A 13,558-nucleotide genomic window follows, 5' to 3' on the forward strand; every position below is an offset into this window, starting at 1 on the left:
TTTGGGTTGTTTCCATGTCCTGGCTATTGTGAATAGTGCTGCAATGAACATGCGGGTGCATGTGTCTCTTTTAAGTAGAGTTTTGTCCGGATAGATGCCCAAGAGTGGGATTGCGGGGTCCTATGGAAGTTCTATGGATAGATTTCTAAGGTATCTCCAAACTGTTCTCCATAGTGGCTGTACCAGTTTACATTCCCACCAACAGTGCAGGAGGGTTCCCTTTTCTCCACAGCCCCTCCAGCACTTGTTATTTGTGGATTTATTAATGATGGCCATTCTGACTGGTGTGAGGTGATATCTCATGGTGGTTTTGATTTGCATTTCTCTAATAATCAGTGATGTTGAGCATTTTTTCATGTGTTTGTTGGCCATCTGTATATCTTCCTTGGAGAACAGTCTATTTAGGTCTTTTGCCCATTTTTCCATTGATTGATTGGCTTTTTTGCTGTTGGGTTGTATAAGTTGTTTATATATTCTAGAGATTAAGCCCTTGTCGGTTGCATCATTTGAAACTATTTTCTCCCATTCTGTAAGTTGTCTTTTTCTTTTCTTTTTGGTTTCCTTTGCTGTGCAAAAGCTTTTCAGTTTGATGAGGTCCCATGGGTTTATTTTTGCTCTAATTTCTATTGCTTTGGGAGACTGACCTGAGAAGATATTCATGAGGTTGATGTCCGAGAGTGTTCTGCCTATGTTTTCTTCTAGGAGTTTGATGGTGTCCTGTCGTATATTTAAGTCTTTCAGCCATTTGGAGTTTATTTTTGTGCGTGGTGTGAGGGTGTGTTCTAGTTTCATTGCTTTGGATGCAGCTGTCCAGGTTTCCCAGCAATGCTTGCTGAATAGACTTTCTTTTTCCCATTTTATGTTCTTGCCTCCCTTGTCAAAGATTAATTGACCATAGGTGTCAGGGTTTATTTCCGGATTCTCTATTCTGTTCCATTGGTCTGTCTGTCTGTCTGTTTTGATAGCAGTACCACACTGTTTTGATGACTGTGGCTTTGTAGTATTTCTTGAAGTCTGAGAGAGTTATGCCTCCTGCTTGGTTTTTGTTTCTCAGGATTGCTTTGGCGATTCTGGGTCTTTTGTTGTTCCATATAAATGTTTGGATTGTTTGTTCTAGTTCTGTGAAAAACAGACGCCTTTTGAATAAGGTTTTGTTTGAACGAAAGGTACAACAGTTTTCAAAAGATTTAAATACACTCTTCTAGGCAGTAGTAAGCTTGCCCACCGAGATGGTCCCAGCCCACACAATTCTGTCATTTTTAAGTCACCAAAATGAGTTGAGCTTCACCAGCACAGTGAAACTCCCATCCCCAGAAAGAGCCTGAAATTCCACATTCTAGCTTCCATTCACTGCTGCCCCACCAAAAATCTGCAAGCATCTCTCAGCGATCTGTCTATAATTCTCACATCCCATAGGCCCCAGCAGTCTGTGGGTTCTAAGTTAGGTCAGTTCCTGGTTTCTGCTGACTTTTACCTCTGCTCGGCTTCTCCTTTTCTGGATGTGGGTATCCCCCTCCCTCTGGCCATTGGGGAATTGTCTCCCTCTTCTCAGACCCATCTTGCAGGGAATGAGAGCTACGGCAGAGCTGATTGAGGCCCCGAGGAATGCAGGAGAGAGGGGAGCATCAGACTGAGCTGGGCTGAGAGAGGCGGGGGTTGGGGGGTGGTGGTCAGGCTTCCACCTTGGACACTGGGCTCCTGCTGCTCCACCTGGTGGACCTGTTAGACGTGCCCCCTCACCTGGTGGTTTTCATTCCCACCTGGTTTCATCCATCAAACCATGTCTCATCCAGGAGTTCCCGTCGTAGCGCAGCAGAAATGAATTCCACTGGGAAGCATGAGGTTTCAGGTTAGATCCCTGGCCTCACTCAGCAGGTCAAGGATCCGGCATTGCTGTGAGCTGTGATGTAGGAGCAGATGTGGCTCGGATCTGGCATTGCTGTGGCTGTGGCATAGGCTGGCAGCTGCAACTCCAATTAGACCCCAGCCTGGGAACCTCCATATGCCACAGGTGCAGCCCTCAAAAGACAAAAAGACAAAAAAAACCTATGTCTCATCCAGCCCATCCAAGCGGGGTTCACTTTCTTTCCCAAAGGGCCTCAGGAGTCCCCCTATCTAGCTAGGGATCATGTCTGGGCACAGGAGGCTGTCCACCTCAGAGCTCCCAGATACCTTCCCAGAGGATGCTGCTCAGGGGCACAGGCTGACACCAGTCCAGTTCTTGCTATCACAGTGGTTTATTACAAGACTGAAATCAGGGAGTTTCCCTTGTGGCTCAGCAGTAATGAACCTGACTAGGATCCATGAGAACTCAGATTTGATCCCTGGCCTTGCTCAGTGGGTTAAGGATCCGGCAATGCTATAAGCTGTAGCTGTGGCGTAGGCTGGCAGCTGAAGCTCCAATTCAACCCCTAGCCTAAGAACCTCCATGTGCCATGGGTGCGGCCCTGAAAAGGAAAAAAGAGAAAGAAGCTGAGAAGCTCGCAGACATTCTGCTCTGCTGAGAATTTCCCCCCTTTCTAAGGGGCCTTTTCAAGTGAAACCTTACAGAACCCCAAGTAGGAAACAGGTGGCACCCAGATGTCAGGAGGAGCAGATTTCCCTGCCCTCCCCCTACCGCTGCAGGGGGACAACCCACCCTGCCCCCGGAAGCCTCTCTGGGGGATGCTAGGGATCCTTCCTTGGAACATGACTTGGAATGGCCCACTGTGACAATGAGAAGAGGGCAAAAGGAAGACAGCTGTGTGCCTTGATTGTTGACGTCTCTCTGAGGGCCTGTCAGCCTGTCGCTGTGGGGTCGGCAGCCTCCTCTGCCTGCCTTGGCTCTGTCAGATGCAGGCGTGTGCAGGAGACTACAGCCCTCCCGGATGGCAAGTCCATCCTCCACGTGGCCACCGCAGTCATCTTCCTGAAATTCCCACCTGACTTTGTCATTCCTTAAATTCCTTCTCTGGCTCACCACCCTGCACAGGATGAAGGCCTTGGGCACTCAGCTCTTTGCTCATAGCTGTCCCTACATATCTGTCCCCCATCTCTACTGCACCCCAGAAAATACCCTATGACTCCCAGCCACCGGGCACACTCCTACTTGAGCCCACTGGGTTCAGGCTGCAGGACCCTGGTGAAACCTCTCACTTTTAAGCCTCATCCTCACCTCCAGGGGGTGTACATTGCCCTACCCTCTCTGCCCCAGAGTTTATCAGTCAGCCTTCTCTGGTGCACAGTGGACTTCCGTCTGTCTGTCTCCTCCACTTAAACAGAAACTCCTTGAGGGCAGAGATGTTCATGGAAGGGGGGCTTATTCACTTTCCCGGGTGAATCCTAAGCCCCCAGCAGATGCCTGATGTGCAAAGGGCACCCAGCATTTGAATGAATGAATTTGAATGAATGAATCCTCAAGTTACCACAAACACATTTGTCAATATTTGCATGACGGTTACAAAGTAAATCAGCTCCAAGTTCATAAAACCAGTAATCACTTTAAAAAGCTCCCTCTTGCAAGCCTTTCACCACTAAGTCTATTTAAACGTGATCTTGGGTTTGAAAGGCAACTCTTTGTCAAGGCGATGGGAGCCTCTGTGGAAGTCTTTCCACCAGAGCAGACGTGACTGTAACACATTGCAGTGTGGAGAGCTGATTGCATTCGTAGCCCAGGGAGTAGGTGAGAGTCACAGGAGGCGCGTGTGTGAAGGTGTGTGCGTGACAGCTGGCTGGGTCTTAATGAACCACTTTTTGAAAATTGTCTTTTCCGCAGGTGATGTATCGCCCATCAGTATGTCTCCCATCAGTCAATCTCAGTTTATCCCACTTGGGGAAATCTTATGCTTGGCCATCTCTGCGATGAACTCTGCAAGAAAACCTGTCACCCAAGAAGCACTGATGGAGCACCTGACCACCTGTTTCCCAGGTAAACGCGGAAAGAACAAGGCGCTTTCCAAAAGGACATGTGTTCTGGTGGTTCTGGGACTTCACATGGACAGTTATAAATACAACCGGAAAACACTCTTGGCCAAAACTGACCAGTAACTTTTCTCAGTTCTGTAATTACAAGTCAAGGCACCAGTGTTAACTACAAAAATAATTTGCCTTCTTCAGCTGTAATATTTTTTAATTTGCACTGAGGAAAGGAGATTAAGTCAGAATCCAGGAAGAATTCTGTGGAAAACGACCACAATTCCTTTTAACCTTTGCAACACAGCCTTCTTAAAGTACATGAACATCTTGATTGATGGAACTGAGTCAGAAACAACTGAAAATTTGAGTCCTAAGGGATTCAGCTACACAGAGAGTAATGTCCAAAATAAACATATCTCGAATGCTTGTGTCATGGTCTGCTGAGTTGTAAGAATATGCTATTTGATAAAGTATTCGTCTGACCTTTTTTCTTTTTAAAGCTTTGTTGAAGGAGAGTTGATCATTTCCACTGTCCAGCAAAGTGATTCAGTTGTACATGTACGCACATCCATTCTCTTTCAGATTATTTCCCCACATAGGTTATCACAGAATATTGGGTAAAGTTCTCTGTGCCATACAGCAGGTCCCTGTTGGCAAATTGTGCCATATCCCTCAGTGTGCATATGCCAGTCCCAAATTCCTAGTGCATTCTGTCCTCCCCCAACCTGTCCCCTCTGGTAACCATAGATTTTTCAAAGTCTCAGGAGTCGTGTCTGTTCTGCAAGCAGGTTCATTTGTATCCTTTTTTTAGATTCTACATGTAGGGGATATCATATGATGTTTGTCTTTCACCATCTAACTTTGCTTAGTATGAGAATTTCTGGGTCCATTCATGTTGCTGCAAATGGCCTTATTTCATTTTTTTTATGGCTCATATTCCATTGTATAAATGTACCACATCTTCTTTATCCATTCTTCTGTCAGTGGACTTTCTGCTTGCTTCCTGGCTATTATGAATAGTGCTTCTGTGAACATTGGGGTACATCTGCCTTTTCAAATGATGGTTTTTTTCATGACTTTATTGTAAAAGAAAAAATGAAACAAAATAATTCTTTTTTTCTTAAATATTTTTAAAAGAAGATAATAGTCCACATGCTGTATGAATGGCATTTGATGCCTCCAGTGCTAGGAGATGTTAGGAACGGTAGGGAATTCTGTGTCCTGTCTCAAGAGAGGCAGCTCACACTCAGCTCAGTGTATGGTATCCCCTCCTCTGCCCCAAATGTAGAACCCTGCCAGGGCAGCCAAATCTTCTAACTTTTTTTTTCAAATAAGTGCAACTTTTTAAATTATTTATTTATTTACTTTGCTTTTCAGGGCCGCACCCGAGGCTTATACAGAGGTTCCCAGGCTAGGGGTCGAATTGGAACTACAGCTGCCAGCCTATGTAACAGCAACACAGGATCCGAGCTGCTTATGCAACCTATACCACAGCTCAAAGCAACGCCAGATCCTTAACCCACTGAGCGAGGCCAGAGATAGAACCCAAAACCTCATGGTTCCTAGTCAGATTCGTTTCTGCTGCGCCACGACAGGAACTCCTCCTAACTTTTTACGACTGTCTGGAAATTCACTTTGCGGTCTCTAGACTTCCCTTACATAGTAATTGTGTGTGTGTGTGTGTGTGTGTGTGTGTGTGTGTGTGTGTGTGTGTCTGTGCGTGTATATTTTAACATGTGTATGCTAATGACATGCAGGTCAAATATAACACATTATTGGGCCATCGGTTTGCCAACTTGGATTGAACTCAACCCGTCCCTAGATTAAAACAGCTTACATTAAAAATGAGTGACAAACCGAGTTCTCATTGCGGCTCAGCCAGTAATGAACCCAACTAGTATCCATGAGGACTCGGGTTCAGCCCCCGGCCTCACTGAGTAGTTTGTTTCCAGCGTTGCCATGAGCTGTGGAGTAGGTTGCAGACACGGCTTGGATCCCATGTTGTTGTGGCTGTGGTGTAGACAGGCAGCTGCATCTCCAGTTCAGCCCCTAGCCTGGGAACCTCCATATGCCGCAGGTATGGCCCTAAACAGAAAAAAATTAAAAAATGAGTGAAAAACACTTGACACATTTTTCTTTCGACCTAGAAGAGACTTTAGACATCAGTGTCTATGAGCTGCTGGCTGCCTTCATTAGCTTTTTTTTTTTTTTTGTCTTTTTGCTATTTCTTTGGGCCGCTCCCTCGGCATATGGAGGTTCCCAGGCTAGGGGTCAAATCGGAGCTGTAGCCACCGGCCTACGCCAGAGCCACAGCAACGCAGGATCCGAGCCGCGTCTGCAACCTACACCACAGCTCACGGCAACACCGGATCGTTAACCCACTGAGCAAGGGCAGGGACCGAACCCGCAACCTCATCGTTCCTAGTCGGATTCGTTACCCACTGCGCCACGACGGGAACTCCCTTCATTAGCTTTTGACACAAGTGCTGGGTAGCAGTTACAGAACATCAGTAACTATGACAATGAACATTTACGCCGCTCGTGAGACTGGGTTCTCTGTGAGTCAGCTGATCCAGGCTGGACCTTGCCAGGTGGCTCTGCTCCACCTGTACTCCATCCCCTTTGGAAAAGGGGACCCATTCTGCTCATCAGGGTGACAGAGGCACCAGAGAGCAAGCCCAGGTGCCCTGGGGCTCTGCGGCTCTCTGGTCCTGCCATACCCACTAACATTTCATTGGCCAGAATCAGCCTGGCAAAACTCAAAATCAAGGCGTAGGGACATGCAGCCCACCCATGGGGAGAAGGCGGAAGGACCACTTCTAAACTAGTCACCCACCATATTGAGTCTCCCCACTTTTCCTATTGCCCCAAAGCGACTTTATATTTCTCTTCCAGTGATTTTTTTCACACTTTTTAGTGCTTTCTAATTATAGTTGACCTTCAAATAGCACAGCAATGAATTGTGCATGTGAATTTTTTTCAATAAACATAGTACCTGTATTTTCCTTTTATAAATCACTAAGTAAGTGTGGGAAAGTGTTCGCGATCAGTTCAGTTAGATTCCATAATATGTGGAATCAGAAGAACCAAGTTTGAGTCCTGATTCTATCCACATTATTTCAGCTTCTTGCCCTTGGATGAGTGACTGATCAGTTCCTTTGTTTTTGAGGAAGAGATAGCAGTACACAGGTTTTTGACTGCAAGGGGTTCCGTGTCCCTAATCCCAGCCTTGTTCAAGGGTCAGCTGTACCATGTTTTGAAATTCCATGTACTGTTTAAAATCTCTAACATGAACCCTCCCCTGCAACCTACAGATGATCTTAAATTTTCTAACATTTTATTATCTCTGAATATTCTTCACTGACTGATTGTGTGTCTTTCTTTGTTAACTTCCAGGCAACTCCTTTTCCTTTCAGTAGTAAGATAATCCCAGGTGAGAGTCACCTTAGGCAACAGAGGCCACCCCAGCATAATGCTCTTGTGAAGGAAGGCTGTCCCTTTTTGGCCTGTCACCTGGGTAGCCTCTTCTGACATCAAACATCCCAGCAGCTTTTAAAATCCCTCTATTTTTATGTAGCTTCATGAGATATTCCCCCAGCTTTTCCAAACATAGTTACCCATCTCCCATTACTGGGCTGTAAAACAGAAAACGAAAAGAAGATAACAAATACATAATAGTAAGTTGTGGGTCACAGCCAAACAGCTGATAACAATATCACCAAGTTGGAATGTTTTGTAGAGAAATCTGTGGGTCACTTGTACTTAAAAGAAGAACTGCTTTGCTAGCTTTTATGGTAAGTGGCCTTAAATCCCCAAGGCCTTGCATTCAGATGGACCAAGCAGAATCCTGCAGTCTGGCCCTGAAGCCCAAGCTCTCAGTCTCCACTGAAATTGCCATTTTTGTGGGTCAGACACAGCTGAGTATTGCCAGTATAACTCAGCCTGACCTATTTCCAAATGATGTCATTTGGGTCAATTTTAGAAGTATTATCACCCTCAATTTGCAGGCACTGAAGAATGGAGAACACTAAAAAAGCAAATGCACTGCAGCCCAGAAAATGTATACTCTCCTAAGAGTGTACTTTCTTTTTCTTTTTTTCCTTTTTAGGGCCACACCTGCAGCATATGGAGGTTCCCAGGCTAGGGGTGAAATCAGAGCTACAGGTGTCAGCCTACACCACAGCCACAGCAACATCAGATCTGAGCTGCATCTGCGACCTACACTACAGCTCATGGCAATGCCGATCCCCTACCCACTGAGCAAGACCAGGGATTGAACCAGCCTCCTCATGGATACTAGTCAGATTCGTTTCTGCTGCACCACAATGGGAACTCAGAGTGTACATTCTTAATTCTCTCTCTTCAGGTAGACAGTGCATAAATGTTAACACAAAACTCTTTGAGAACAGTATCAGTCACTGTATAAGGGAGTATCTCTGATTTTCTTCTGAAATTTCTATTTTAGCAAATACAGTAGTTTGGGATTCAGTGACCAGATAGACGTAGAGCATGTAAACTTTCACTGGTCATTTGTTAGAGCGCCCTGGTTACGAATTTGGGAGAAAAGAAAACAAAAACAAAACCTCTATCCTGCTGGCTTATGCCAAGAAGAAGGAAGTTCTCACCTGAATTTCACCAGTGCTATAATCACTTTCAGAATTGAAGGTGGTGATTTCAAAGTTGGAGAGTACTTCCTAAACAGTGGTTAAGTCTAGTTGCCCTTTATGTAATTTATAAAATGAGGTTTATTAGGTCTGCTTACTCTTTAAATAAATGCATGGATGGAGGAACGCCAAGTATGGGTTGTAGCCTCTTTATATTTTAGATTTGTTTTTTGATACCAACATGACTCTTTCGACTCTGTTTCCCTAATTGCTTTTATTGAAAAAGTCTTTTCTTGTAAACTTATATCATGTAAGATGTTTCTCCTTCATTTAAAAATATTCTGTCTTTAACAATTCAGTTCAATAAAGCTTTGTCACAAGAGTAGCATTCTCACTCCATCTAACATCCATCTCTCTCTCTTCCCAGCTTCTCTATTTTCCTGTTCTGTAGGTAGTAACATTCGTAAGAGTTAGCAGAGAAAATTAGGATTCCTGCTACACTTAATAAACACCTTTGGGAGTTCCTGTTATGGCTCAGTGGGTTAAGAACCCAACTAGTATCCATGAGGATTGGGGTTCAATCCCTGGCCTCGCTCAGTGGGTTAAGGATCAGGCATTGTCACAAGGTGCACTGGAAGTTGCAGACATGGCTCAGATCTGGCATTGCTGTGACTGTGTCGTAGGCCTTAGCTGCCGCTCTGATTCAACCATAACCCGGGAACGTCCATGTGCTGTGGATGCGGTGCTAAAAAAAATTTGAATTTGGCCCCGCCCCCCTCACCATCCCATGGAGCTTAGGGCTCGGACATGGTTATCTTGGGGAGAAAGCACAAACATTCAGTCTGTGGCAGACTGTACAAACTCAGGAATCATCAACACGTTCCCCTCTTCATTCTCACATGTGTGTCCTGTGGTTTCAGGTGTTCCCACCCCAAGCCAAGAAATTCTCCGGCACACCCTGAACACGCTGGTCCGGGAGAGGAAGATCTACCCGACTCCAGATGGCTACTTCATCGTCACCCCACAGACTTATTTCATAACTCCGTCCCTCATAAGAACTAACAGTAAATGGTACCATTTGGACGAGAGGATACCTGACAGGTCTCAGTGTACCTCCCCCCAGCCCGGAACCATCACGCCCTCTGCCTCAGGCTGCGTCAGGGAAAGAACGTTGCCCAGGAACCACTGCGACTCTTGCCACTGCTGCAGGGAAGATGTGCATGGCGGGCACGCGGCCACCCTGCAGAGGAAGCCCGCCAAGGACTGCAAAGACCCGTATTGCCCCCCTTCCCTCTGCCAGGTGCCACCCACTGAAAAGAGCAAAAGTACTGTCAACTTCTCCTATAAGACGGAGACTCTCTCCAAACCTAAAGATAGTGAAAAGCAGTCCAAAAAATTCGGGCTCAAGTTATTCCGGCTCAGTTTTAAAAAAGACAAGACCAAACAGCTAGCCAATTTTTCCGCCCAGTTTCCTCCCGAAGAGTGGCCCCTGCGCGATGAGGATACGCCGACCACTATCCCTCGGGAAGTGGAAATGGAGATCATTCGGCGTATTAACCCGGACTTGACCGTGGAAAACGTCATGAGGCACACGGCCCTGATGAAGAAACTTGAGGAAGAGAAAGCACATAGGAGTAAAGCTGGGTCCTCCGCCCACCACAGCGGAAGAAGTAAAAAGAGTAGGACGCATCGCAAGTCCCACGGAAAGTCTCGGTCGCACAGCAAGACACGAGTGTCCAAGGGCGACCCATCCGATGGTTCCCATCTGGACATCCCGGGTGAGAGAGAGTATGACTTCTGCGACCCTCTGACCCGGGCCCCCCGGGAGGGCTGCTTCATCATCGAACACAAAGGTGACAACTTCATCATGCACAGCAGTGCCAACATGATCGAGTCTCATTTCCCCATGACCCCAGAATGGGACGTGTCTGGGGAACTGGCCAAAAGGAGAACTGAGATGCCTTTTCCTGAGCCTTCCAGGGGAAGCTCCCACTCAAAAGTGCACCGAAGCCACAGCCATACCCAGGACCGGAGGTCCCGGAACGAGAGATCCAACAAGGCCAAGGAGAGGTCCAGATCCATGGATAACTCCAAAGGCCCCCTGGGGGCCTCCTCGCTGGGCACACCTGAGGACCTGGCTGAAGGCTGTAGCCAGGATGACCAAACCCCCAGCCAATCCTACATTGACGACAGTACTTTAAGGCCTGCACAGACTGTCAGTCATCAAAGGGCTCACATTTCGTCCACAAGCTACAAAGAGGTGTGCATTCCAGAAATAGTCAGTGGCTGCAAGGAACCTTCCAGTGCTTGTAGCCTCCTGGAGCCAGGCAAACCACCTGAGACCTTGCCATCCTATGGGGAACTCAACTCCTGTCCAGCAAAGACGGCTGCTGATGACTATTTCCAATGCAACACCTCCAGTGAGACGGTGCTCACGGCGCCATCACCTCTGGGAAAGAATAAAGAGGACCATGACACTCTGACCCTGGCGGAAGGGGTGAAAAAGCTGCCTCTGTCAGACAGGCAAGCCCCACATTCTTCCAGGGAGCCTGTGGGGCACAAGGAGGAGTCACCAAAGGGGCCAGGTGGAGGCCCAGCCACATTGGGCACCGGAGCTGAAGGGATTGCCAATGGACGCCTCGTCCAGCATCACAGCACCGAGCCCAGCAGCCTGGACAAAAGGAAAGAGCTATTCAGCAAAGACACACTGTTCAAACCTCTTCACAGCACCTTGTCTGTAAACAGCTATCACAAATCGAGCCTGTCCCTCCTCAAATCTCACCCGAAGACACCTGCGGACACACTGCCAGGCCGATGTGAGAAACTGGAGCCGTCCCTGGGGACCTCGGCCGCACAAGCCATGCCGGCTTCCCAGCGTCAGCAGGAGTCTGGGGGGAACCAGGAGGCCTCTTTCGACTATTACAACGTCTCTGATGACGACGAGTCTGAGGAAGGGGCAAACAAAAACACAGAGGAGGAGAAAAATAGAGATGATGTGGGCACCATGCAGTGGCTCCTGGAGAGGGAGAAGGAAAGAGACTTGCAGAGGAAATTTGAGAAGAACCTCACCCTCCTTGCCCCCAAGGAAACCGACAGCAGCAGCAACCAGAGAGCCACCCATTCGGCACGTCTGGACAGCATGGACAGCAGCAGCATCACGGTGGACAGTGGATTCAACTCCCCACGGTAGGGAGAGGCGTCTCTGCACACACATACACCCACTGGGGCCTGGGGCTTTATGCAGCTCATGCAGACAGTGTCTGATTTCAGTCTCAGTGCTGTGAGTGAGGGTTCCAAGTGGTGTGAGCAGTATTGTTAACAACCTGTTTCTGACTTCTTTTTCAGGAATTGAAACAAAGGTTTCTGCAGCTGTAGAGATCACCAATCTGGACTGGTGGGTTGGCCCCTTTCCGTCCAATCTAACTAAGACCAACATTTCCCAGTATTTTTCCTTCAATGTTTATATTACCACCACGTTGATCAAGGAAGAGGTGTTTTTTGTTTTGTTTTGTTTTGTTTTTTTAAGGTCTTCAGAAATAGTAACTTTTTTTTAAGCGGAATGAGTAGTCAGTGTCAGAGTGGGAGGTGAGGCTTGGGAGTAACTTGATTGAGTCAAGGATAGGAAGCCTCTCTAGTGTGAATATAATAGTTTATCATATCGAAACTTTCCAGTGGATCTAGAAACTTGTTACCAGTTCAGGTCAGCCTGCACCCCTTACTCTCATACACCTTTCTCTCACCACTCCCAAGTTCTGCAGACACCTAGAACCTGTTCCTGTCTCAGAAAGATGAAGGGCCTGTGTTCCACTAGAGCAAAGCACATACTAGCACTTTTCTTTCTCTTCCTGCAGAATGGACACCGTCTAGGCTCACGGATCACAGTCCCTTCTTTTTAGTGGGTTCGGCAAAGGGTTGACAGCTGAGAGTGTGCATGCCCAGTGGCCACGTCCAACACCCTGAAGTAGTTCAGGGGTTTAGAAAGCAAAAGGTCGTCTATGCAACTTTCTTTTTTTCTCCTTAATTCTTCCTTCTCTTCCAAGAACACCTTGGGACCTGATTCCTCTTCTAAATTCTACTCCAGATTGGTGACTCTGAGATGCAGAAATACTGGGGAGAGATTGACATCTCCCATTAGTCATGATTCCCAACTTTTTACGTTATTTATCATTTTAACAAGGGAGATGATTATGTACTTCATTTACTTATTTTAATTATTAAGAATTAAAAATTAGTTATGTTGTAATCATTTCACTCTATTTCTGGATAATCGGGGGACAGAGCATCCCAACATCAGAATTGGGATTCATGAATCTGTCCCATATTAGGCCTTTGTTATTTCTTAAAGGGCTAGTTCTTTATTATTACTATTATTATTATTATTATTATTATTATTGTCATGTAACTTTCTTTTCCAAGTTAACACATGTGTGGAAATTTATGTCTGAAGTACAGACTGTGGACTTTATGAATGGGAGTATTTCTTGAAGTAAGCTGATTTGCATATCTTTAACAAACCTCTCTGGGGTTTGTTTCACTCTGGTTCCAGTGGGTGGGAGACCAGGAGCCTCCCAGCTCTGCCCATCCCTCAAGGACCCTAAGAGACCTCAGGGAGTCCTGGCACTCAGTCTGAAAACTACCAGCCTATTAAATGACTGTTCTAAGAAATAATTTTTGCTAAATACATTTTAATCCCAAATCTAATCTTAATTTATATACCAATTATTTTATATACTCTTTTCTTTCTCCTTTCCTCTTCTGTTCTTGTTTTTCCTCTTGATTTCCTAGTGGGGAATACCGGGTAAGCCTAACTGAAAGTCTGTCACTGATGGTCGAAGTTCACTACCATCGCTGGTGGAAGGCGTCATTCATTTGCTGTAGCTTCTGCTCTACTGTTTCTTATTATACAGCCTCTCCTTACCCAGTGCTTCTCCTACAGCACTTTTCAGCTCTTCACATGGCCTCTTGGCTGCTGGATCTCCATGGAGGGAAAACCGCAATACCCCAGAAATAGCTACTAAGGAGACATTGAGAGTAGTTTAGTGGGGTCTAACTCAAAACCC

At 46.4% G+C, this 13,558-nt stretch overlaps 1 protein-coding gene across 6 annotated transcripts in view; it reads left to right on the top strand.

Annotated features, from left to right (window-relative positions):
* Positions 1-13,558, top strand: part of STOX2 (storkhead box 2) — a 216,765-nt gene that overhangs the window by 194,951 nt on the left and 8,256 nt on the right. For 4 of the 6 annotated variants that reach the window (XM_047772323.1, XM_047772324.1, XM_047772327.1 and 1 more), the window contains 2 exons: positions 3,755-3,907; positions 9,419-11,684. In XM_047772323.1, coding sequence (XP_047628279.1) covers positions 3,755-3,907; positions 9,419-11,684 — 2,419 coding nt within the window. Of the gene's footprint in view, positions 1-3,754; positions 3,908-9,418; positions 11,689-11,843; positions 11,893-13,558 lie in introns of those variants that run through there. The other 2 variants (XM_047772325.1, XM_047772326.1) reach the window with 2 other exon arrangements.

The sequence above is a fragment of the Phacochoerus africanus genome, chromosome 3 (assembly GCF_016906955.1).
Source record: "Phacochoerus africanus isolate WHEZ1 chromosome 3, ROS_Pafr_v1, whole genome shotgun sequence".
NCBI lineage: Eukaryota > Metazoa > Chordata > Mammalia > Artiodactyla > Suidae > Phacochoerus > Phacochoerus africanus.